The sequence below is a fragment of the Nicotiana attenuata genome, unplaced genomic scaffold, assembly GCF_001879085.1.
Source record: "Nicotiana attenuata strain UT unplaced genomic scaffold, NIATTr2, whole genome shotgun sequence".
NCBI lineage: Eukaryota > Viridiplantae > Streptophyta > Magnoliopsida > Solanales > Solanaceae > Nicotiana > Nicotiana attenuata.
Window position 1 is genome coordinate 32,032 of NW_017674051.1, and position 25,906 is coordinate 57,937.

The 25,906-nt window shown below is 41.4% G+C and overlaps 1 protein-coding gene across 1 annotated transcript; it reads left to right on the forward strand.

The window, feature by feature from the left end:
• Positions 1–19,803: 19,803 nt before the first annotated feature.
• Positions 19,804–20,785, forward strand: LOC109217889 (glutathione S-transferase U9-like). The gene is made up of 2 exons (XM_019382180.1): positions 19,804–20,180; positions 20,271–20,785. Exons 1-2 carry the CDS (start codon positions 19,863–19,865, stop codon positions 20,631–20,633), a joined length of 681 nt encoding a protein of 226 aa, XP_019237725.1. The 5' UTR covers positions 19,804–19,862; the 3' UTR covers positions 20,634–20,785.
• The last annotated feature ends 5,121 nt before the right edge of the window (positions 20,786–25,906 follow it).

Sequence of the window (25,906 nt, forward strand, 5' to 3'; positions counted from 1 at the left end):
CCGACATAGAATAGACGGCAAAAAATACATAAAAAAGACTTCTTCAGGCTGCTGAACGGCATGGAAGGGAAGCATCTCACCGTCGAAGTCTCGAGTCCGCTCAAAGATGCGTACCAGAGTGATAGCCAGATACACCTGCCTCAGACCCTGTACAATTAAGTACAGAAGTGTAGTATGAGTACATAAACAATATGTACCCAGTAAGTATCCCGTCTAATCTCGATGAAGTAGAGACGAGGGGTCGACTTGATACTTACTAGGGTCAAATAATGTGAGAAGAATTTATAATAAGCATGGATAGTACAAGTCATTAGCATTTAACAATCATGGAATAACAGTTCTTTCCCAAGTATTATCATGGATATTCACCTATATTTAAAGAAGATATGAAATGCAGTCCTCAGAGAAATTGCTAAGCAAATATGCGCAAGTAACACCGTGGGACGTATGGCCCGATCCAACATAAAAGTAAATTGTGTGCTGCCGAGGGTCGAACGGCTCGAACCATAGATGCATCTATTACCCTGCTCGCGAATTACCCGTGCGACGCGGTCAAATATAAATAAGCTCATCAACAAGCAACGATAATATATATCTGAGGAGTAGTTATTCACGGGAATACCAAACATTATCTTTTAAAAGACCGAACAGGATAAGGTTCCTTTACTAGTCTCATTTACCTTAATCAAAATAGCTTATACATATCCGAATTTATCATCAAGTTACAAGAATATCACGTAGAGCATGCTTATGGGTCCTAGACTACCCAGACTTAACATAATAGTCTCTACGCACGGACTCTTGTCACCTAGTGCGTACGTAGCCCCCGCATAGAATGGCAATTAATTCAATTATTACACCTATGGGGACAATTCCCTCTTACATGGTTAGAAAGGAGACTCACCTCGCTCCAAAGTGCACTTCCAATACCAAAAACGAGTCCAAGCCCTCAATTCGAAGCCGAACAAACCCAAACTAGTTAAATGAAGTAAGAACTAGTCAATATAGACTCACAAGATCGAATTCTAGCTATTTAAGCAATTTCCCAAACATTAACACAAGTTTCCTAAAATCCGACCCGGGCCCACATGCCTAGATTCTGAGATTTTTCGAAGGAAGTTGTTCTCTACAACCGAAGGATCAATAATATATGATTTCTAATTCATTCCATAACAAATTTCGTGGTTAAATCTAACTTTTATTAAAACCCTAGGTTTTTGCTCTAACCCCATGATTTCACCTTAATACTAGTGCTTAATCTACCTATGACAATGATATTAAACTAGAAATAGGTAGACAATGATATTTCCAGGCCGCATCTGCAGAGCCGCTTCTGCGGCTTGGGAGCCGCATCTGCGGTTCCTGGCTTGGCCTGCCCTGGGCCGCTTCTGCAATGGGATGACCGCATCTGCGGTCTCGCACCTATGGTGCAACAACCGCAGGTGCGGTTATGACAGAAGCAGCAGCTTCAACTCCTTGCAAAATTTTGCACTTCACTCGAGCCTCGTTTGATTGACGCTCGGGGCTCCCGGGCCCCGCCCGAACATACCGACAAGTCTAAAATCACGAGACGGACCTACTCGAACCTTCAGAACTCCCGAAACAATGCTAAATGTAGATATAACCCCCTAAAACCAAATGAATCAAACTTATGAACTTCAAGTTCTTAATTTTCCTCCAACGGGCCAAAACGCCCTTAAACTACTCGGATTGACACCAAATTTTACAGGCAAGTCGTAAATGATATTTCGGACCAGTACCGGGCTTCGGAACTAACTTACGAGCCCGACACCTATGAAATTGATCATTAATTAGTTTTCTTTAAATCCTTAAAACCTCAGATTAACAATTTCTAATAAAAATTCATTACTCGGGCTAAGAACCTCGAAATTCGATTCCGGGCATACGCCCAGGTCCCATATTTTCCTACAGACCCTCCGAGACCGTCAAATCATGAATCCGGGTCCGTTTGCTCAAAATGTTGACCAAAGTCAAACTTAGTCTTTTAAGAAAATCCTAAGGAATCAACTGGGCATATTTCACTCAAAACTCTTCCAAATCCCGAAACAACCGTCCTCGCAAGTCGTAAATTAGCTAAAGCAAGCACGGGAAATTTTATTTAACGGAACGGGGTTCTAAAAGGCAAAACGACCCGGCGGGATGTTACATTTGTACTTTGTGATCTTTGAAGGGTTAGCAACTTTTTGGATAAAGGTGACAGTAGTGCAATTTATAGCTTGGTACAAAGTTGCTTTGGAGAAGAATTCCTGGACTGCATCAGTAACTTCAGTTCCTATGACAGGCCAAGATTTCTTAAAGAACAGGGCATTAAACCCAACACACCTAGGTGCTTTAAGATCACTGATATCTTTTAAATCCTTATATATTTCCTCACTTGTTATTGACGAGTGCAAAACACAACACAAAATGAATACTCGCTAGTCAAAGATAGTATAGAGTTATTATCGTCTCTAAAGGGATTGGAATTAAATAGTGTTCGGATAATCTCTAGTTGATTACTATCTTGGAAAATTAATACTTGATTTAATGACTATTACTACAATTAACTACTATAGTTAAGCAAATAACAATTGATCACAAAAGACCGCAGATGAACACGAAGAAATATCAATGAGGAAAATAATGGTAATTGACTAGATAGGTGCACGATAACTGACTTGTGATCCAATTCTTGAGTTAATTCACTCTATAATACGGCTGATTCTTACGAATTCAACCGATAACCAGATTATACTTGAAGCTAGTATTCCTCTCCGATTAAACATTAATTTCAATAATTAATCAAACTGAAGCATGGTAAACAATTGCAACAATAAAATGATGTTTATGATCTAAAGGGTAACTTCTCACGAATATTCCCTATTTTCTAGTTCGATAAACAATGAAAAGAGGCTCCTTCGATTACCTATTTGAATCACGACATTAAACTAGAGCATAAGATGTGAAGAAAATCAATATCAAACTCCTCTTTCGATTAAGCAAAATACTAAATAACTCCACAATACATATCAAAACTCCATCAATTATTTATAGCAATTATCAAGAATTGAATCCCTAATTAAGTTATTGAAACACCATATCTATCAACACCCAAATGGTAATTACTCATGTGACGACCCGGCCGGTCGTCTTAAGAAATAACGCCTCGATCCCTTATTAACTGCTTCCCCTAAGTTCATTTCTACCATTTTGGTTTGCCGGGACGTTCGGTGTTGAGTTCGGAGAGTTTTGGGACACTTAGTCCCTAAATGAAAGCTTAAGTGTTGAAAAATGATCCGTAGTCGGGACCGTGTGAAGACGACCTCGGAATGGAAATCTGATGGTTCCGTTAGCTCCGTTAGGCAATTTCGGGGTTGGGAGCGTGCTCGGAATGTATTTTGGAAGTCCATAGCTCATTTAGGCTTGAAATGCCGAAGGTTGAATTTTCGAAGTTTCCGGTCTGATAGTGAATTTTTGATCCGAGGGCCGGAATGGAATTTCGGAAGTTGCAGTAGCTCCGTCGTGTCATTTGGGATGTGTGTGCAAAATTTCAGGTCATTCGGACGTGTTTTAGTTGGGTTTTAGATCGAAAATGTATTTTTATGGAATTTGAAGTTCTTAGGCTCAAATCCTTGTTTAATTCGAGTTTCCGGCGTTGTTTTAGGTGGTTTAGGATTGGTACAAGTTTGAATGAGGTATTAGGTGTTATTGACGCTTTTGGTTGAGGTCCCGGGGGCCTCGGTATGATTTCCGGTGGCTAACGGAGAAAATTTTGAAGTGTTGCAGCAGCTGATTCTTCTCTTCTGGTATTTTCGCTTTTGCGGCTTGGGAACCGCAGAAGCGGAGCCGCATAAGCGGCCACCCCATCGCAGGAGCGGAATTTGGGCTCCCTCAACTTTCCGCAGGTGCGGAAGATTTAACCGCAAATGCGGTTACGCACCTGCGAGACTTCTATCGCAGATGCGGCATGGGTCATTTGTGAGAAACCGCAGAAGCGGTAAGTTTTTCGCAGAAGCGGCCACCGCAGGTGCGGTTTAAGACCGCAGAAGCGGACTCCTGGATTTTAGTTAATAGCCGCAGAAGCGGCATCTGTTCCGCATAAGCGGGACCGCAGATGCGGTCCCTTGTCCGCAGAAGCGGAAATACCTGTATAGATATAGAAATTTCGAGGGTTTGATTTCATAAGTCAGAAAAATCAATTTGAGCTCGGGTAAGGGCGATTTTCAGAGGGTTTTGAAGATGAGATTATTGGGTAACGTTTCTCTAATCCCTTCTAGTTATATTTCATCATTTTCTAGTTAAATCCATCATTAAAATTCGAATTTGGGATCAAAATTGGAAGAATTTGGGGTAAAACTTCATAGGCTAAACCATTGAGTTTTGAGTGGGCATTTGACCTCCGATTTGGGAGTTTTTTATATGGTTAGACTCGTGAGAGTACGAGGGTTCTGAAAATGTAAAAATTATTCAATTCCGAGGCATTGGCCTGGAGGGAATTTTGGTCATTTTACCTAATTTCACGCCGTAGCTTTGAATTAAATAGCAAAACCAGTTGTTTGCGATGTTATTTACGATATGTAATTGAATTGAATAGATTTGGGCCATTTGGAGTCGGATACTCGTGGCAAGGGCGTGATTTCTAGTTGGTTTTGAGCCGGTTCGAGGTTAGTGGCTTGTCTAACCTTGTGTGGGGGACCTTTCCCCTTAGGATTTTGTTATTTGGTATTTGAAAGCCTTGTACGCGAGGTGACGAGGGCGTACTTGAGCCAATTGTTGAAAATACGATTTTTACTTAAGATATTGCGATTTAGTTCCTTTTATATTTGCTTTATTCTACTTGCAATTATAGCCTGTGCTAGATTAGGAAAGCATGTTTAGTTGACTTAACTTGTCTAATTGCTTAAGTTGCCTTAACTGTACTACGTGAAGCATGCTAGGCCAGTACTACCTGTTGCTTGTCTTTTGTACTTCATTTCTATGAACATTCTGGTTGTGGTTGCACTTTTATATTGGGACTAAGGATGTGGGATTCCGGTAGCTCTCCCCCTTCTCTGTTTACTTTGGGACTACGGGTTCGATTCCCGGTAGATCCCCCTGCACTTTTACTTTGGGACTACGGGTCACTTTTACTTTGGGACTGCGGGTTAGATTCCCGATAGATCCCCCTGCATATTGATGGTTGGACTACGGGACGGTATCCCGGGAGATCCTTCGGTTTGGCACATGAGTTGGACTACGGGACGGTATCCCGGGAGATCCACTGGACAGTTGAGGAAAGGGCTATAGGACTGTAGCCTGGGAGGCCCTCATTGTTATCCTTGGTATTGAGCTGTAGTCATTCTGTGTTTATTTTGTTCTTTGTGTAGTTGTTATTGCCTCGTTGACCTGTCTTATCTCACTGCTGTACTCATTATTTCCGTGAGATTTTCATACTGTTGATTATTATTATATTTTACCTCAGTAGGGCCCTGACCTTCCTCGTCACTACCCAACCAAGGTTAGGCTTGGCACTTACTGAGTACCGCCGTGGTGTACTCATGCCCCTTCTGCGCATGTTTTTCATGTGCAGACCCAGGTACCTCTACTCAGGCGCACTATCCTTGAGGCGAGGAGATACACGGAGACTTCGAGGTATATCTGCCGCGTCCGCAGTCCAGGAGTCTCTATTCTGTTCCAGCTTTAGTACTTAGTTTATTCCCTTTCTCTCAGTTGCTTAGATATTCTGGAGTTAGAGCAGCGTACGATGTTTCTGTTAGCCTGTGGTTCCCGTGAGTTTCCGGGTTTTTGGTTGAGATTTTGACTTCCGCGATTTATTTTAGAGTTGTATATGCCAGGTGGCACTTATTCACTGTTTTCTTCTAGTTTTGCTTAATTAAATTAAATGTTTCCGCAAGTTATATAAATTTCCGCATTGTTAGGCTTACCAAGTTGTAGGAACTAGGTGCCATCACGACATGTTCATGGAGGGTGAACTGGGGTCGTGACAAGTTGGTATCAGAGCTATAGGTTCATAGGAGTCACAGAACACAGGCCGGTTTATTAGAGTCTCGCTGATCGGTACGAAGACGTCTGTACTTATCTACGAGAGGCTATGTAACCGTTTAGGGAAAAATCTACATTTCTTTGAATTCCTTGTCGTGCGATATTTTTGGACATCAATTCTAAACTTCTGACTTCTATTCTCTCACAGATGGTGAGGACACGCGCTACTCGAGAGGATCGGGCACCCGCGCCCCCTACTGCAGCCATCAGAGGCCGGGGCCAGGGGAGAGGTCGAGGACGCGCACGTGGTGCAGCCAGAGCACCTGCGCGAGCTGCCGCCGAGGTACCACCAGCAGATCCAGCCGGAGCCCAGGCACCTGGCACACCTACTACTGCCACTACTACTCCAGCGCTCCAGGAGACTTTAGCTCAGTTCATGAGTATGTACACCACCTTGGCTCAGGCAGGGTTGCTTCCCCTTGCTGCAGCCACATCCTAGGCCGGGGGAGGAGCACAGACTCCCGCCGTCCGCACTCCTGAGCAGCGAGTGTAGGTTGAGCAGGCTCCCGAGATTATTCCAGCACCGCCTCAGTGCCAGTTCAGCCCGAGGATGGGTCAGCTGCTTCAGAGGATGAGCAGCGGAGACTTGAGAGGTTCAAGAAATATGATCCCCCAGTGTTCAGTGGATTAGCATCAGACGATGCCTTGGGATTTCTAGAGGAGTGTCATCGTATTCTTCGCACTATGGGCATAGTGTAGTCCAGCGGGGTTTCTTTCACTGCTTTTCAGCTTCGGGGAACCACCTATGATTGGTGGCGCACTTATGAGATAGACAGTCCAGTCGAGGCTGCTTCACTGACTTGGACCCAGTTTTCGGATATGTTCATGAGAGAGTTTGTCCCCCAGAGTCTCAGGGATGCATGGCGCGCAGAGTTTGAGCATTTGCGCCAGGGTGCTATGACCGTTTCAGAGTATGTTATCCGTTATACCAGGTTGGCCAGGCATGCACCGGCTTTGGTTGCTACAGTTCGTGTCACGACCCGGATTTTCCCACCATCGGGAGTCGTGATGGCGCCTACTAACGGAGCTAGGCAAGCCAAACATTTATATATTCCCTGATAACACCTCAACAATATAAATATTACGAGTCATTTAAATAAAAGCGGAAGTCTTGAAAGCATAGATAAATGAAAACCAAAAATGCGGAAGTTTAACATTTCTCTACCCAAGACTGGTGTCGCTAACTCACGAACTACTAAGGAGTGCTAAAAACAAGTCTGAATAGAAATACATCAATGTTTGTCTCGGTACAATGAAAACAAACTAAAACATAGAAAGGGACTTCGGCCTGCGAACGCCAGCTAGGCTACCTCGTAAGTCCTTGGACTGATGTCGGCTCCCAATCCACTACTGCTATTGTCCGAAAGCTGCTTCGGTACCGTGATCTGTGCAAAAGAGCACAGAAGTGTCGCATCAGCACAACCGACCCCATGTGCTGGTAAGTGCCTAGCCTAACCCCGGCGAAGTAGTGACGAGGCTAGACAGGACTACCAAAACAACCTGTGCAGTTCAATATACGTATATGCAATAAAAGGAAAGAACACAGAAATCAAACAGTTAAGAGGGAGGGAGCATGCTATGGGGGAAGTACAGCCCGAATATAAAGTCAGCAATTTAAACAAGAAACCATACAATAACAATATTAATGAGAGCGGGAAAATTAACAATTGCACGGCATCAACCTTCGTGCTTTTACTCTCATTCTCACCAAGAGCAATCAAATAAAGTGCACGGCATCACCCTTCGTACTTTTCCTCACATAACTCTCACATCATGGCACGGAATTTCCCTTCGTGCAAATATCATCAAAACATGGCACGGAATGACCCTTCGTGCAAGTATAATCAAATATGGCACGGAATGACCCTTCGTGCAAATATAATCGAACATGGCACGGAATGACCCTTCGTGCAAATATAATCAAACATGGCACGGAATGACCCTTCATGCAAATATAATCAAACATGGCACGGAATGACCCTTGTGCATTATCACTCTTCCTCACCCAAACAGTAGTCACAACCAAACGGGGCGAGGGGATAACAAATAATAAGAAGTGTCCCGACAAGGGAAATACACAATTAAACAGCTATATCCCGGCAAGGGAGCAACAACAATAACTTTCATATCCCGGCAAGGGAGATAATCAATATACTCAAACCATCCCGGCAAGGGATTAATCATATCTCTTTCTATTTCTTTCATTTCTTACTCAATAGTCTTTTTGTCGTTCGAGCCAACACTCCAAAGAATTTACAATTCATACTTATTCCTCATACTCTTCACATTGCATAGAATTCATCAATTAACATAGAAGAGTCATAACAACATCAGAATAAGTACAAACAAGGACCCGCGGTCATGCTAGACACCGGTGTATAGATACTCGTCACCATGCCTATACACCGTACTCCACATTTAGCAATTAGCAAATAACTCTAATCCTATTCCCTCAAGTCAAAGTTAGATCAAACACTTACCTCGAATGCTCCAAACTCAACTCAATCCTCTAGTATAGCTTTACCCCTCGAATTCACCACCAAACCGCTCGAATCTAATCACAATCCTGAATGTATTAACAAATGCTACTTGAATCAATTTGAATGCATGAAGAATGAATTTCCCAAAGTTTGTTCAAAAATTCCCAAAATGCCCCCGGGCCCACGTGGTCAAAACCGGAGGTTTGAACCAAAACCCGATTACCCAATCCCCCATGAATTCAGATATATAAGTTATTTTGGAATCGGACCTCAAATTGAGGTCCAAAACCCCCAAATTTAGGAACCCTAGTTCTACCCTAAATTCCCAAATTCCCCCATTAAAATCCTTGTTTTGAAGTTGAAATTATGTTTAAGGATGTTAAGGAGTATAGAAAATCAGTTAGAAATCACTTACCAATCGTTTTGAAGAAGTAGAATCGTTTGGAAAATCGCCTCTTATGTTTTGGGCTTTTAAAAAGTGAAAAATGACTGAAAATCCCGACTTTATATACTGTACTGAAGACCCGGCGTGGACCGCACAAAAATGCCCCGCGGCCGCGCCGAGGAAGGGTGGGGAAACCACTCTCTGAACCTACCCAGCACGGACCGCACTGATTTGGTGCGCGACCGCGCTGGTTGAATGAAATCCCAAGGCCCCTCTATGAATCTTCCAGCGTGGACCGCGCTGATATGGCACGCGGTCGCGCTGGTCGAATTGGGACTCATTGGACCTCTGAACCCAGCCACGCGGACCGTGCAAAAGTGCATCGCGGCCGCGCGGACCGCGCGGAAATGACCGCGGCCGCGCTGGGGGCCTGCAACACCTGGACCTGCAACACCTGATAGTTTTAAGTCTAAGACCTCCCGGGGCCTACTCAAAACTCACCCGAGCCCTCGGGGCTCCAAACCGAACATACATAAAATCTCAAAAACATACTCCGGACTCATTCGTGCGATCAAATCGCCCATTTAACATCATGAATCATCAATTTGGGTCTCAATACCCATGAATTTCTTTCCAATTCCCATAAAACATTAAGTTAAGCTTTTCTAGCTCAAAACACGTCAAATGACGTCCAAATCTAACCAAACTTTACAGCAATTGCTTAAATCATATTTAAGACTTGTGTCGGGCGTCGGAACCAAAATACGAGCCCAACAGCATAGTCTTCTAAACAAATAACACCTTCCAATTCTCACAAGTCCCAAAATTCCCTACGGACCCTCCGGGACTGTCGAATCACGAGTCCGGGTCCGTTTGCCCAAAACGTTGACCAAAGTCAAACTTAATCAATTTATAACATCAAATTTATTATCTTTCTCACAAATTCACATTTAAACTTTCCGGTTACGCACCCGGAATGCGCACACAAGTCGAGGCAACCCCCAAGTGAGGTTTTTTCACGGCCTCGAAAGTACAAGGTGAGTGGGAAATACGGTGATGACCCTTTGGGTCGTCACAGTTCGGGAGAGAGTTCGCAGGTTCATTGAGGGTCTTATCCCACCCATCAGATCTAGCATGGCTCGAGAGTTGGAGACGGACATTCCTTATCAGCAGGTAGTGAGCATTGCTAGGAGGATTGAGGGTATGCTCGCCAGGGAGCGAGGGGAGAGGGAGGCCAAGAGGTCTCGAGAGTCGGGTCACTACTCTGGTGCCCGTACCCCATCAGTAGGTCGTTATCGCAGAGGTTATGCGGGTCGCCCTGTTCATTCAGCTCTTCCAGCAGCCGGCACTACTCCAGCTCCACCTACGCCTCAGGAGCCTTATTATGCACCTCCAGTTTCTAGCGCGCCTCCTGCGCGGGGTGCTTCCAGAGGTCAGTCCAGCAGACCTGGCCCTAGTGATTCACAGCAACCGCGTCCTCCCAGAGCTGTTTTGAGTGTGGTGATACACGCCACATGGTTAGGGACTGCCCCAGACTTGGTAAGGGTGCATCTTCACAGACTGCTCAGCCACAGCGTGCTCTTCAGAGTTCTCAGGCCATGGTCACAGCTCCAGCTGCTACCCCACCTGCCCAGCCGGCTAGGGGCGGAGGTCGGGGAAATAGAGGTCGCCCTCGAGAGAGGGGCCGGGCCAGATATTATGCTATTCCTACTCGTACTGAGGTTGTTGCCTCCGACTCTATCATTACAGGTATTATACTGGTTTGTCACAAAGAGGCATCGGTTCTATTCGATCCAGGCTCTACTTATTCTTATGTGTCTTCTTACTTTGCTCCTCATTTGGGTGTGCCTCGGGATTCTTTGAGTGTCCCCGTTTATGTTTCTACTCCTGTGGGAGATTCTCTTGTTGTGGACCGCGTTTATCGGTCATGTTTGGTTACTATTCGTGGTTTTGAGACCAGAGCAGACTTATTGTTACTCGGTATGGTGGATTTTGACATTATTTTTGGCATGGACTGGTTGTCGCTCCATTTTGCTATTCTTGATTGTCACGCCAAGACCGTGACGCTGGCTATGCCAGGTATTCCGCGTATTGAGTGGAGTGGTACTTTAGATCACACTCCCAGTAGAGTTATCTCTTTTCTTAAAGCTCAGCGTATGGTTGAGAAGGGGTGTGCCGCGTATTTAGATTATGTGAGAGATGTCAGTGTTGATACCCCTTCTGTTGACTCAGTTCCAGTGGTACGGGACTATCCCGATGTATTTCCAGCTGATCTTCCGGGCATGCCGCCCGATAGAGACATTGATTTTGGCATTGATCTGTTGCCGGGCACTCAGCCCATTTCCATTCCTCCGTGTTGGCCCAAGTAAAGGTTAGTTTTGAAGACTGACAAAGGAACTCAGACATGAAACAGGTCCATCCAGTGGTCCATCCTTCAGGTTCACAAAAACGGGCAGATTCAAGCATGTGGGATGCACGTGAAGGAGATAAGCTTAACTTGGTGTATTTAATATCTCCTGATCGAAAAGGTTGCATAATTGATAAGGAGAAGGAGTCCTTAATCAAAGAGAACACTATCCAAGATAGGGAAGGAGTTAGAAGTTGAAATCAACTAGAACTCTTCCACTAAGGAAGAGTTGCATCAGAACTCTAGTTATTTCTTCATCAACTAACTCTATAAATTGCAGGATGTTCTCACATTAAAGTGTTGCACAAAAACGCAGAAGTTAAACGTGAATTGGGAGCAAAATAGCAAGGCTTTTTGCAAGCAATTCGTGTGTGATTCAAGTGTGCAAACCTGAAACTACAAGAACCAGATTGAAGAACCAGCTCCATAAAGAGTTTTATGTGTCTTTCTTTATTTCTAGTTCAATTGTAGTAGGTGTTTCATATTGTACCTTTCAGCTTTATCTAGAAGCAATTATAATAGGTATTTTGAGTATTCAAGTTAGAGTTAACTTGAAGTTGTCGCAGCAGTTAGAGGCTGGTTGCTACAACGGGATTAGAGTTAATCCTTAGGTTTACAAAGAGTTTTGTAAATGCAGTTTTGGCTCAGTGATTTTAGTGGAAGTTTGGGAAAATCCTACTGAGTAGTAGGTCGTGGTTTTTTCACCTTTTGAGCCAGGTGTTTTCCACGTAAAATCTCTGTGTTCTTTATTTTATGTACTTTTAATTCCGCAAACAGTAGTAATAAGTACACCTAGAAGAACCAGGTCCTTCCAGAAGCAGTTTAAGCGAAAAAATTGAGTACCACACAAACTCACCCCCCCCCCCTCTTGTGTGGTATTGACGTTTAGAATATCAATTGGTATCAGAGCAGGTTATCCTTGAAGAGGCTAACACCTTAGGAAAAGATCAACATGAGTGCACCACCTGGGAACTGGGAAGGGCAATCCACTATTAGGCCTCCACTTTTCAATGGTCAGTACTATTCTTGGTGGAAGAACAGGATGAGAGATCACATCATAGGAGAAGACTATGAACTCTGGGACATAGTCACTGATGGTCCCTTGGCTACTACAAAGAAAAATGCTGAAGGAGTGGATGTGCCAAAGACAAGAGCTGACTGTACTGCTGAAGATTTGAAGAAATGGGAAAAGAATGCTAAGGCCAAGAAATGGCTTGTGTGTGGACTTGGTCCAGACGAGTACAGTAGAATTCAAAGTTGTACCACTGCTAAGGAAATCTGGGACACTTTGCAAGTGGCTCATGAAGGAACACCTCAAGTGAAGAGGTCCAGAGGAACACTGCTGTATTCTCAATATGAGAATTTCACCATGAAGGAAGGGGAAACCATCCAAGAGATGTATACAAGGTTCACCACACTGACAAATGAACTTAAGTCTCTTGGAAGGGTTATTCTTGAAGAAGACAAAGTTGAGAAGATTTTGACAAGGGTACTGCCAATCTCTTGGGAAAGCAAAATCACAGCTATTCAGGAATCAAAGAACATTGCCACTCTCAAGTTGGATGAGCTAATTGGAAATCTCACTGCCTATGAACTTAGAAGGCAAACCATGAAGATGGATGCACCTAAGAAGGAAAGGAGCCTGGCATTCAGAATCACTGAAGGTGCTGATCTAGATGAGGATGAAATGACCATGATCACAAAGGATTTTAAGAAGTACCTAATAAGAGAAAATGGTCCTTCAAGAAATGGAAGCTACAACAAACCAAGGGTTCCTGAAAAACAAACCAATGAGGGGTGCTACAAGTGTGGGAAGACTGATCACCACATCAAAAATTGCCCTCAATGGGAAATTGAATGGAAGAAGGAAAGAGCTGAACGAAGGAACAGGAAGAAGGAACAGGTTCATCCCAAGAAGAACAAAGGATCAACAAAGGCTATGGTTGCTGCTTGGGGTGAAAGCTCAGATGATGACTCAGAAGACGAAGATGGAGATGAACAAGCACTTATGGCAATTGGGAAATCCGATGAGGAATCTGAGGTAAGTATAATTCATCTCAAAGACAAGATTAAGTTTTTGTCTAAAGAAAGTCTATCTGAATTACTTCTAGATTTCATTGATGAATTTGAAGTTATAAACAATGAAAAGGAACAGCTGTCTAAGGAGTGTGTGATTCTGAAAGCTAAGTGCAAAAACTTGGAACTTAGGGCTAGTGAAAATGATAGTAAAAATGCTGAGTTGAAGAACCAGGTTCATGAACTTGACACCACAGTCCTAGAGCTTAAATCTGAAAATCTAAAATTGAAATTAGGAACTGGTAAAAAGAAATCTGATCACACACAACTCACTTTAGAAGAAAATGTAGGAAAAATGAAAGATGAGTTGTACAAAAGAGATGAGCAGATAAGAGTCCTTAAGGAGGATCTAAACAAGGTTAAGCACGAGCTAGATAGAACCTGTAAATGGAATAGGTCCTCCGATGCACTTTCATGGCTACATGAACACCATAGTAGCAATAAGAGAGGACTTGGCTACGGGACCCCTGCACCTAAGTGGGATCCCAAAAGCAAGTACCTCACACTTCCTGAGAACAAAATTTGCACACACTGTGGTAAAACTGGTCACTATAAATCTGAATGTATTGCAAAAGAAAAGGCTAGTCAAAAGAATAAAGAATTTGTTCAAGGGAAAAATAGGCTGTCAGGTTGGGCTAAAAAGAATCTGATTCACCCTTTTGCCTATAGAAAGGGACCCAAACTAGTTTGGGTTCCTAAGACTAACCCCTGATTTCCTTTTATGGGTCCAAGTGAATGGGAGCAGCCAAATATTGTACATGGATAGTGGCTGTTCAAAGCATATGACATGAAGCAAGAACCAGTTCCTTTCACTTGAGAACCTCAAAGGAGGTAATGTCTCCTTTGGAAATGGGAAGAAAGGTGAGATCATTGGGGTTGGAAAGGTAGGTAAGACTGATTCTTACTCTATTAAGAATGTCTACTTGATAGATGGCCTAAAGTACAATCTAATCAGTGTATCACAATTATGTGATAAAGGTAACTTGGTAGCATTCACCTCTACCAAATGTTTTATGATAAATCTTACCACTGACAAGAATGTTTTGCAGGGAAAAAGAGTAAACAAATATTTACATTGTAGATCTGTCCACACTTTCAGAAAATGAACTAACTTGCTTAAGCGTGTTGGACAATGATCCCCTCCTTTGGCACAAGAGACTTGGACATGTAAGTCTGAGTCAACTCAACAAATTAGTCTCCAAGGATCTGGTGATAGGGCTGCCTAACATCAAGTTCAAGGAAGACAAAGTTTGTGAGGCTTGTGCAAGGGGGAAGCAGGTAAGATCCTCTTTTAAATGCAAGAAAATGGTAAGCACCACCAGACGATGGAACTGGTCCATATGGATCTCTGTGGTCCAATGAGAACATTAAGCAGATGTGGTAAAAGATATGTGATGGTGCTTGTTGATGATTACTCTAGGTTTACTTGGACATTGTTTTTAACATCTAAATATGAAGCATTTGACATGTTTACTTCTTTTGTTAGAAAAACTCGGAAACAACTAGGTAATCAACTTGCATCAATTAGTTCTGATCATGGAACTGAATTTGAAAATGCTAAGTTTGCTGAATTTTTGCATGCTACATCATAAATAGCTTCATGACTAGACCTCTTGTTGAGAAAACTCCCTATGAGTTACTTAAAGGGAGAAAACCAAACATATCCCACCTTAGGGCATTTGGTTGCAAGTGCTATGTGCACAATAATGGAAAAGACTCCCTAGGTAAGTATGATCCCAGAAGTGAAGGGAGTATTCTCGGGATATTCTTCACATAGTAAAGCTTATAAGATATACAGTAAAAGAACTATGTGTGTAGAAAAAATGTATATGTTATTTAAAACTAACATTCTTTCTGAGAAGCAGGAAAAAGATAATGAAGAGATTGGGTTGATAAGAAATTCAAATGGTGAAACCATAGTCTAGCCTGAAGATGCGTCACAGGAAGGAACAGGTGATGGAACAGGTCCTTCCACCCAGGGCAACATGACAGGGGGAACTGACTAGAGAGGAACTGATCCTCTAACCTCGAGGGAACATGTCCATGAACCTATTCCATAGTAAACAAAAAAAAACCAGGAAGAAACATCTAAAGAAATTGACACTCCTATTGCAACATCCACGAAATTGGATATAGATGAACCTGGTTCATCTTTTGATCAGAAGTTGTATAGGGGAATGATTGGTTCTCTTTTGTATCTTACTACTAGCAGGCCTAACATTGTTTTCAGTATAGGTCTTTGTGCTCGATTTTAGGCAAATCCAAAGAAGTCCCACTTGACTGCTGTCAAGAGAATATTGAGATACTTGAAAGGCACCACTGACCTTTGCCTTTGGTATCCAAAAGGTAGTAATTTTAACCTAGTGGGATATGTTGACGCATATTATGCAGGTTTCCTATTGGATAGGAAGAGCACCTCAGGTATGGCACACTTCCTTGGTTCATGTTTTGTGTCATGCGCTACTAAAAAGCAAAATTTAGTGGCCTTATCTACTGCTGAAGCTAAGTATGTTGTTGCTGCTTCATGATTGTGCTCAATTGTTATGGATCAAGTAGCAGTTGATGGATTTTGGTATTGAAGTTGGTTGTATTCCTATTTTCTGTAATAACACTAGTGCTATTAGTATGACTAAGAATCCGGTTCATCATAAGAGAACTAAGCACATAGATGTTAGACACTAATTTTTGAGGGACAACTATGAGAAAGGCTTGATCACTATGGAGTTTTGTGCTACTGACAAGCAAATTGCTGACATCTTCACAAAAGCCTTAGGTAGAGATCACTTTGAGAGGAACAGGTTGGAATTAGGGATGATTAAGATCACCTAAAAGGACCAGTTCAAGGTTAAACGAAAAACAATAAAAAAAAATTTGAAAATTTTGGTTAGGAAGTCTGTAAATTGTGTATAATTAGATTAAATCTTGCTCAGTCTCATACTTTTCATAGTATACCCTTGTGCCATGTGCTAAAATGACTCATTAATCTCTAATGATATTTTCTCTATTTTGGCAAATTTAGACTTACACAAGAGAATTTTCAGTGAAGAACCTGGTTCATCAAGATAACACGGTATATTTTCTACACTCTGCATAATTTGAAATAACTATATTTGGATCATGAGCAGAGTCCTACCAAATACCAAACTTCTTTTGGACTTATCCGTTACAAGTGAACCAGTCCCGTTTAAAAGAGTCCCAACCGAATGGAAGTACATAGATTCTAGGGAGACACTCCAATGTATCTTCAAAGTTGAATTTCAGTTTGATTAAAACTTCTAAGAGTCTGAAAAGCTGTAGTTACCCCATCAATTATTCTCCTGTATATTGATCAGCTTTAGTATATTCCTTACTTCATCTCTCTCAAGCCGTCAAAAACTCTCATTCTTCTTTCATCTTCCAAACACAATCTAATTCTCTTCTCTTCCATACCCTAGCCCAGATATGTCGAACACCTCTGAAAATCCTTCATCACCACCACAGGAAACCACTTCCACACCTTCTACAACACCAATCTCTAAGAAAAGTAGAGTAAAGATGATGGCTCGTAAGATTGTCGCTGAATGAGAGCAGATCAAGAAAATAAACAAGCGATTGAAAGCAGGTAGGGAAGAAGAATCCTAGAAATCTGAAGATTAATTTAAGTCTGCTACTAAGGGGGAAGAAAGTAGGTCTTCCGAAATTGAACAGGTATCTTCTGATTCTAAAATTACTCTTGAGACAATTTCTGAAGTTTCTGCAAATTTGGAGAATAGATTTGTACTGGTAGGATCTATAGAAGGTGTTGAGACTACAGAATCTGGAGAAGTTGGTGAAAAAAAAAAAAGAAAACGAGAGCAAGGGTGATAGGAGTGCTGTGAGGGGAAAGAGTAAAAGAGTGGTTGATTCTTCACCCACTCCTGTTGGTCGAACAAAAGAAACTGGTGCAATGGTTGTTTGGGGAGAGGAATTTACTGAAATAGAAGAGAGTGTGAGCAAAACAGGGGGAAGTGGGAAGCTGCTGAGGGGTAGGTTCAACTTGAGAAATATAGATGAACCTGTTCCATCTGAACAGGAAACCCTCTTGAACGTACTAATAGGGTTATCAATGGCACGAAAACTCATACCATTCCCTATGGTTTCATTCTCACAAATGTGCTTGAACATTTCAAGGTACCTATGAAGAAGTGGGAGGTTAGTACAAGAAAGGATCATTTTGGGGTTAATACTCTACTTGCTTGCGATTATGAAGTCAATGTCATTCCTAATGAACCTGGTTCATCTAAAAGGACACCTATCAATAGCAAGGTCAGAGCTCTATTACATGAGAGTGAGGCAAAGGATGTTGAGATAGCAAGGCTAAAGACATGATTGGTTGAGGTAGAATCTGAGAGAGATGTTCTCAGAACTGAACTTGCAAAGGAAAAGGAGAAGAATGATGGAATTCTTCAAGACATGCTGAAACTTCTCCAAGCAAATAACCCAGCCCCTACCTCTTGCAAGCCTTAAATCTTAGCCTAGTGTAGATCAACCAGTGGCCCAATTCGAGACCTTTTGTTTCTTTTGCTCATGTTTTCAGTATTTTTATTTCTTCTTATGCTTTGTGGTAGAATCTTATCAATCATCAATGAAATTCACTGTTTTTGCTCTAACTGTTTGTTCATATTTCTTTGATGGTTAAAATTCTTAGCTTGATCTATGATGATTAATCCATGATTGCATTTGAAGTAGCCCCGGTGGCCATGAGTAAGCTTTAAAATCTGGTTATCTCACATTTTTTATGCAACTTTTCGATGATGCCAAAAGGGGGAAAAAGGTTGTGCTTTAAACAAGTGATGTTTAGACTTTGAACAGTGATGTTTATAACCTAATGTACCTAGTCCTTGATGATAAGTGATATAAAGGAAAAATGTTTCTAACATTGTGTTGATGTTTGAGCTGAGTTCTGGCAGGGCCTAAGTGTATGAAAAGCACAGTGTTTGTCATCATCAAAAAGGGGGAATTTGTTGGCCCAAGTAAAGGTTAGTTTTGAAGACTGACAAATGAACTCAGACATGAACCAGGTCCATCCAGTGGTCCATCCCTCAGGTTCACAAAAACGGGCAGATTCAAGCATGTGGGATGCACGTGAAGGAGATAAGCTTAACTTGGTGTATTTAATATCTCCTGATCGAAAAGGTTGCATAATTGATAAGGAGAAGGACTCCTTAATCAAAGAGAACGCAATTCAAGATAGGGAAGGAGTTAGAAGTTGAAATCAACTACAACTCTTCCACCAAGGAAGAGTTGCATCAGAACTCTAGTTATTTCTTCATCTACTAACTCTATAAATTGCAGGATGTTCTCACATTAAAGTGTTGCACAAAAACGCAGAAGTTAAACGTGAATTGGGAGAAAAATAGCAAGGCTTTTTGCAAGCAGTTCGTGTGTGATTCAAGTGTGCAAACCAGAAGCTACATGAACCAGATTGAAGAACCAGCTCCATAAAGAGTTTTATGTGTCTTTCTTTATTTCTAGTTCAATTGTAGTAGGTATTTTATATTGTACCTTTCAGCTTTATCTAGAAGCAATTATAATAGGTATATTGAGTATTCAACTTAGAGTTAACTTGAAGTTGTCGCAGCAGTTAGAGGCTGGTTGCCACAACGGGATTAGAGTTAATCCTTAGGTTTACAAGAGTTTTGTAAATGCTGTTTTGGCTCAGTGATTTTAGTGGAAGTTTGGGAAAATCCTACTGAGTAGTAGGTCGTAGTTTTTTGAGCCTTCCAAACACATAAACCTCCGAACTCATAATTTTGGAACTTGTAAAATTTTGAGCCTTTAAACCAATAAATAATAAAATTAAAACTGAAAAATATATTAAATTTATTTTTTTCGGGGAGGGGGGGGGGGGGGCAAGGGGTGGGGCGGAGCTGGGGGGGGGGGGGGGGGTAAACGAAAAAACAGAAATTTAAATTACAAAAAAAAGTAAATTTTTTTTGTGCCGGGGGGGGGTTACGGAAAAATTGAAATTTGAAAAAGAAAAAAAATCTTTTTTTTTGAAAAGGGGGTATGGTAAGTTGGTGAGGGTGGAAAGGTTGAGAAGGTGTTTTGGAAAATATTTTCCTCTAAGAAAAATATTTTTCTCCGATCGGAGGAAAATGAATTGATAAAACTAGAATACTGTCATATTGATAGGCTTGTATTGACTAACAAAATAAAAATACTCAGTCCAATATATTGTTAGCCGAAACAAAATATTAGTAAATGACAAAGAAATGGGCAGCTGCTGTCATTGCTCTTGTCATAAAGACAATTGAATCGGCTGCAAGTCAAAAAACAGACAATTTTATAATCACATTTCGACCAGTTTTGCCGGAAACCAAAAACCTTAAAAATATTTGCTTTTGTCTAACTTTGAACAAATGGATGGTTCGTGAAAGTTTCTGAAAATTTATATATATGGCAGCTTAAAGCAAAACCATGTCAACTCTCAGAAAGAATATCGGAGTGGAAAATGGGAGAAGAAAACAAGGTAACTGTACATGGAATGTGGCTTAGTCCTTATGTGAAGAGAGTAGAACTAGCTCTCAAAGTCAAAGGCATACCTTTTGAGTATGTAGAAGAAGATCTAAGCAACAAAAGTCCATTGCTCCTCAAATACAATCCAGTTCATAAGAAAGTCCCTGTTCTTGTTCACAACGAAAAACCAGTAAACGAGTCCCTTGTCATTCTTGAATACATCGATGAAACATGGAAGAATGGACCTCGACTCTTGCCAGAGGATCCTTATGAAAGATCCAAAGTCCGATTCTGGGCTGCTTATATCCAACATGTAAGATCAGATAATCCATTTTTATATTATGCATCCACCATTTTCATGTAGCATAAGAATCTGACTATTAAATAATCCACGTGTTTGCAGGTGATGGAGTGCATGCTTAAGATATTCAAAGCAGAAGATCAAGAAAAAGCCTGTGAGGAATTCTATCAGAAACTAGGCGTGCTTGAAGATGGAATGAAGAATATGTTTCCAGAGGGCAGTCCTGTGAAAAGCAGGAACATAGGGCTCCTAGATATCTTGATTGTCGTTGCATTTGGCGCGTGTAAAGCACAGGAGGAAGTGTTCGGAGTGAAGTTTTTGGACCCAAATAATACTCCCCTGATAACCTCATGGCTCAATAGCCTACTTGAATTGCCCGTGGTTAAAGAAAGTGTTCCCCCTCATGACAAGGTGGTTTCATTTCTTCGATTTTTCAAAGAAAGCAGCTCTAATGCTCAGGCTTAGAGCTTTAAATGTGTTCTGTTTTCGTTTGCTCCTACTTTATTTGTACTGGTGCTGGTCTTCTTTGTAATAAGGCTTATGGCCATAAGAATTCAATATGCTGCTATCATTTGGTTGAAATATAGAGTAAATTGCCCCAAAGCACTTCTGCTGCCTGATTTTTCCTCCTGTGAAGCTTGCATCAAGATTATTTACCTAATCAAAGAACACATATTGACAGACTAATCAAACAGTAACAATAATTTAAAAAAAAAGATGGATAGCATTTGCACATAATAACTGAAACTATCCTTCAAATGGAGGAGATACAGTGCTCTATTGATGAGAGGATGATGATATATGAAAATTCAATGGTTTCTCCTTATCAGGCAAGCAAGTTGTTGTGCGCCATGGCTTCAAGATCCTTAAAATAGACGAAACAAGTTGATCGTTCACTTTAATTAAACAGATCCATCAAAAAAGAACAACATTAGTGGTGAGCTATATTGTGCATCAGCTATCTCGAGGATAGCTCCACGCCTCCACACCCGATCACTGTATTCTTGTTTTAATCCCCTATATTCAAATGCATCCAGCCTAACTGCAGCTCTTAGGAATACACACTACAACCACTAGAGAATGCATACATCTACTTGCTTTTGACACATTTTCCATTCACCGGTAATCCAAAAGGCATATTGATAGGTTATGCATCCTGTTATGTTTTGATGATCTAACAAACTTAATGTTAAGAACCAGATAAGGAACCAGTTCCACATCCTCAAGCACTCAAGAACAGGGACATGTTTCAACAATTCAGAGCCAAAGAAACAACAGAGGGAACAGATGGTCATCAGTTCCCTTGCTGACTGTACCAGTCAACCCCCACAGCTATAAAGTTGCTGCCACTGTTTCTCTGCACACACGCAACAGTGCAAACAGTGCAACAGTCACTTTATGGGGAATGTCCTTGTACCAAATATGCTTGCATCATTCAAGTGATGTCACTTACGTAATATTAACATGAAACAAAGGAAAAATATCACACTTGCACATCCTAGAATTCATCAATCATTTTCTCAAGTGTATGTTCATTTGACAAGTTACTTCCAAGGGCATCAAGAACAAAGAACAACATAACGAAGGACTGGTTTCCTGCATCGAGTCATTATATGTCCTTAGTTGTGTTGCACCTTTGTTAAAGTGTTTCATTTGTAATTCCTACTTAGCTTAGTTAGAAGCATTGTGTAGGAAATCTGTTGTAAAATCATAAACCTTGTGTTTGTGTCTTGGCTAGAGTTATAGCCTGTTTGGCCAAGCTTTTTTTTGGCCAAAAGTGCTTTTTTTTGGCCAAAAGCACTTTTGGCCAAAATTTGAGGTGTTTGGCCAAGCTTTTGGAAGGAAAAAAAGTGCTTTTGAAGAGAAGCAGAAGCAGTTTTGGAGAAGTAGAAAAAAGTAGCTTCTCTCCAAAAGCACTTTTTTGAGAAGCACTTTTGAGAAAAATACACTTAGAAGTAGTTTTTTAAAGCTTGGCCAAACACTAATTGCTGCTCAGAAGTGCTTTTCAAACTAATTAGCCAAACACAAACTGCTTCTCACCAAAAGTACTTTTGAGAAAAGCACTTTTGAAAAAAAGCACTTCTCAAAATAAGCTGATTTTTGCAGCTTGGCCAAACGGGCTATTAGTCGAGTTGTAAGCTTTGTAATAAAGTATTGCAAAAGGGCTTGTGATAGAGTTATTACAAGTTAGTGAGGGAATAAGAGGTTAATTCCTAGGTTACAATAGTTTGTAATCTGAAAGTTTGCTCAGTAGTGAAGTTGAAATCCTACAAGGGTAGGTCGTGGTTTTTAATCCTGTGAGCTGGGACTTTTTCACGTAATCTATTATGTCATTTACTTATTGTTGTGTGTGTACGTTCTATGGGAACTAATAGAGAACCTGGTTCTCTATATAGTTTGGTGGACCCTTAGTTTCTATCAATTGGTATTAGAGCAAGTTCTTTCTACCAGGCTAACACCTAGAAAGGATCCTCATGGCTACTTTACCAGACCTTGAAGAAGGCCAATCTACCTATAGACTATCAAGACCCAACGACTAATACTATGGATGGTGGAAGAGAAGGATGCATGATTTTATCATGGCTGAAGACTCAGAGCTCTGGGATGTTATCTGTGATGGACCCTTCATTTCTACGAAGACCATTGGTGAACCAGGAGTGATAGTTCCCAAAACAAGAAAGGAATACGAGGATGCTGACCGCAAGGCTATAGAGAAGAACTTTCAAGCAAAAAAAATCCTTGTCTGTGGTATTAGACCAGATGAATACAACAGGATTTCAGCATGTTAATCTGCTAAGAAGATCTGGGAAGCTCTCCAAACAGCTCATGAAGGGACAACTCAAGTCAAGCATTCGAAGATTGATATGCTAACCACAAAGTATGATCTCTTCAAGATGAAGGATAATGAGTCCATTTAGGATATGCACATTCGCTTCAACTCTATCATCAATGAGCTTCACTCTCTAGGAGAAATCATTCCTAGGAACAAACTTGTTAGGAAAATACTTAGTGTATTACCTGGTTCCTAGGAAAGCAAAGTAAATGCTATCACAGAGGCAAAGGATCTGCAGAAGCTGACCATTGATGAACTCATTGGCAATCTGAAAACTTATAAAATGAAGAAGAAGAAGAAGAAGGTATAATGAGAGAAGAGAGCCCAAAAAGGAGAAGAACTTGGTCCTCAAGACAGACAACAATGACTCAAATGGAGAGGATGCTGATATGGCTTACCTGACAAAGAGAATTCAGAAAATGGTTAAAAAAAATGGAGGTATTCCAAAAAGGGGTAGCTCCAGCAAGCCAATAGTCCCTTTTTCATAAGTGCGGGAAGCCAGGACATTTCATCAAGGGTTGCCCTCTCCTCAAGCAAGATCAGTACAAACACAATACGGACAAAACAGCCAAGAGGAACCCGGTTCCTAACAAACGATTCAAGAGAAAAGATGCCGCTGACAATGTTGTCAAACAAGCTCTTGCTGCATGGGGAGACTCTTCCAGCGAATCTGGAGAGGATGATGAACAAGGTGATAGCTCCATGATGGCAGTAGAAAGTGAAGCAGCTGAATATGACTCTATATTTGCCCTGATGGCAAAATCTGACGATGATGAGGTAAACTTTCTATATGTTCAAAGAAATCTGAAGTATTACTCTCCGAAAAAACTTATGTCTTTGGCAAATGTTTTAATTGATGCTTATCATAGTCTTATAAATTTTAAAAATGCTTTAACTGTGGAACTAGGAGAAGTAGAACATGAGAGAGATGATCTAGTAGTTGTTTTGGTCGATCTAAAAGAAACCATTGAGAGTTTGAAGAAAGAAAAAGATGCTTTAACTTAAAAAACTGCAAACATAGAACATGAGAAAGATGATCTAGTGGTTGTTATGATCGATCTAAAAGAGACCATTGAGTGTTTAAAAAAGGAGAAAGAAGCTTTAACTGAAAAGATTGCTAACATAGAGCATGAGAGAGATGACTTATTATTAGTAATTGTGGACTTAAAGGAAAAAATTGAGGAACTAAAAGGAGAAGGAAGGCATGAGATCACTCAAAAGGGAAAGAAAGTCGCAAATGAGGCACACCTTAGGCTTGAAGATGAGCTAAAATCAGTGAAATCTAGTCTATGTGCTGAACTTGAGAAAAACAAACAACTTCAGAAAGATCTAGGAAGAGTTAATAATGATCTAGAAAAATCTCTTAAGTGGATCTGGTCCTCTGATGCTGTCACTGCCATATATACGAACGATGGAGGAAACAGGAAGGGAAACGGGTTCCAAAGGGAAAAGACTCCTTACAACCTTCATAGCAAGTACGTTACTGTCCCTGATAACTGATTTTGCACTCACTGTGGTAACACTGAGTATTTTAAAGAAACCCGTAAGGCCAGATTTCAGTGACAACAGAAAAATAAAGTTTTTGCTAAAAAGGTAACTACTGCTAAAGAACCTGGTCCCTCATATAAAAAATATGTGATGCCTACTTGGACCAAAAGAACCCTGATTCACCCCTTTCCTCACTACAAGGAACCCAAACTTGTTGGGTTCCTAAGTCTAACTATAACGACACGGCCAGTCGTCTCAAGAGTTATAGCACCGTTCCCCCCATTTCTTGCTTCTTTTGAGTTCTTCAGCTGTATTTTTACTTACCGGATTAGTTGGTTCGGGCCTGGAGTGGTTTTGGAGTGAATTGAGACACTTAGTCTCTTATGAGAAGGTTTAAGTTGGTAAAGTTGAGCGGATGTTGACTTATGTGTAAACGACCTTGAAATTGAATTTTAATGGTTTTGTTAGCTCCGTTAGGTGATGTTGGACTTAGGAGCGTGTCTGAAATATGTTTTGGAGGTCCGTAGTAGAATTAGGCTTGAATTGGCGAAAGTTGGAATTTTGGCAATTTTGGTTAGCAGTGAAATTTTTTATTTCGACATCGGATTGGATTTTTGGAAGTTGGAGTAGGATCGTGGTGTCATTTCTTACTTGTGTGCAAAATTTGAGGTCATCCGGACATGATTTGGTAGGTTTCGGCATCGTTTGTAGAATTTAGAAATTTAGAGGTTCTTAGGCTTGAATCTGAGTGTAATTTGGTGTTTTGATGTTGTTTGGAGTGATTTGAAGGTTCGACTAAGTTTGTATGATGTTATAGGATATGTTGGTATGTTCGGTTGAGGTCACGAGGGCCTCGGGTTGATATCGGGTGATTAACGTGACAAGTTTGGAAATTGGAGGAGTTGCTGAAGTTGGAACTCAGCTGTCATAACCGTACCTGCGGAGTGGGGGCCGTAGGTGTGAGCCCGCAGAAGCGGAGAAGGAGCTGCAGAAGCGGCCAAGGCTGAGTTGGGCAGAGGGCACATGTGCGATGGTATTCCCGCACCTACGGAGGTCGTAGAAGCGGACCCAAGGGCACAGGTTCAAGGCGGGACCGCAGAAGCGTGATGAATTCCGCACCTGCGTGAGCGCAGATGCGGTCTTGAGGTCGCAGGAGTGAGGTCAGGATTTTAAGTGGGTTCCGCACCTGCGATGGATTTTTCGTAGGTGCAACATCGTAGAAGCGACCTTTTTACCACAGGTTCGGTAATGCTGGGCAGAATGTATATATAGAAGGCTTCGCGAATTTTTGCTCATTTCCACCATTTTCAAGTCGGACTTTGGATCTTTTGTGGAGATTTTTGGAGGGGATTCAAGGATATCCACTGAGGTAAGTTACTTGAGCTCTAATATCATTAGCTATGGTGTTTTCCCGTTG

What these genes read in the sequence shown, in the direction of transcription:
- LOC109217889 (XM_019382180.1), top strand. Translation starts at nt 19,863, where the DNA reads ATGGGAGAAGAAAACAAGGTAACTGTACATGGAATGTGGCTTAGTCCT. An exon ending in GGGCTGCTTATATCCAACAT is followed by an intron (nt 20,181 to 20,270) that starts GTAAGATCAGAT and finishes ACGTGTTTGCAG; the next exon opens with GTGATGGAGTGCATGCTTAA.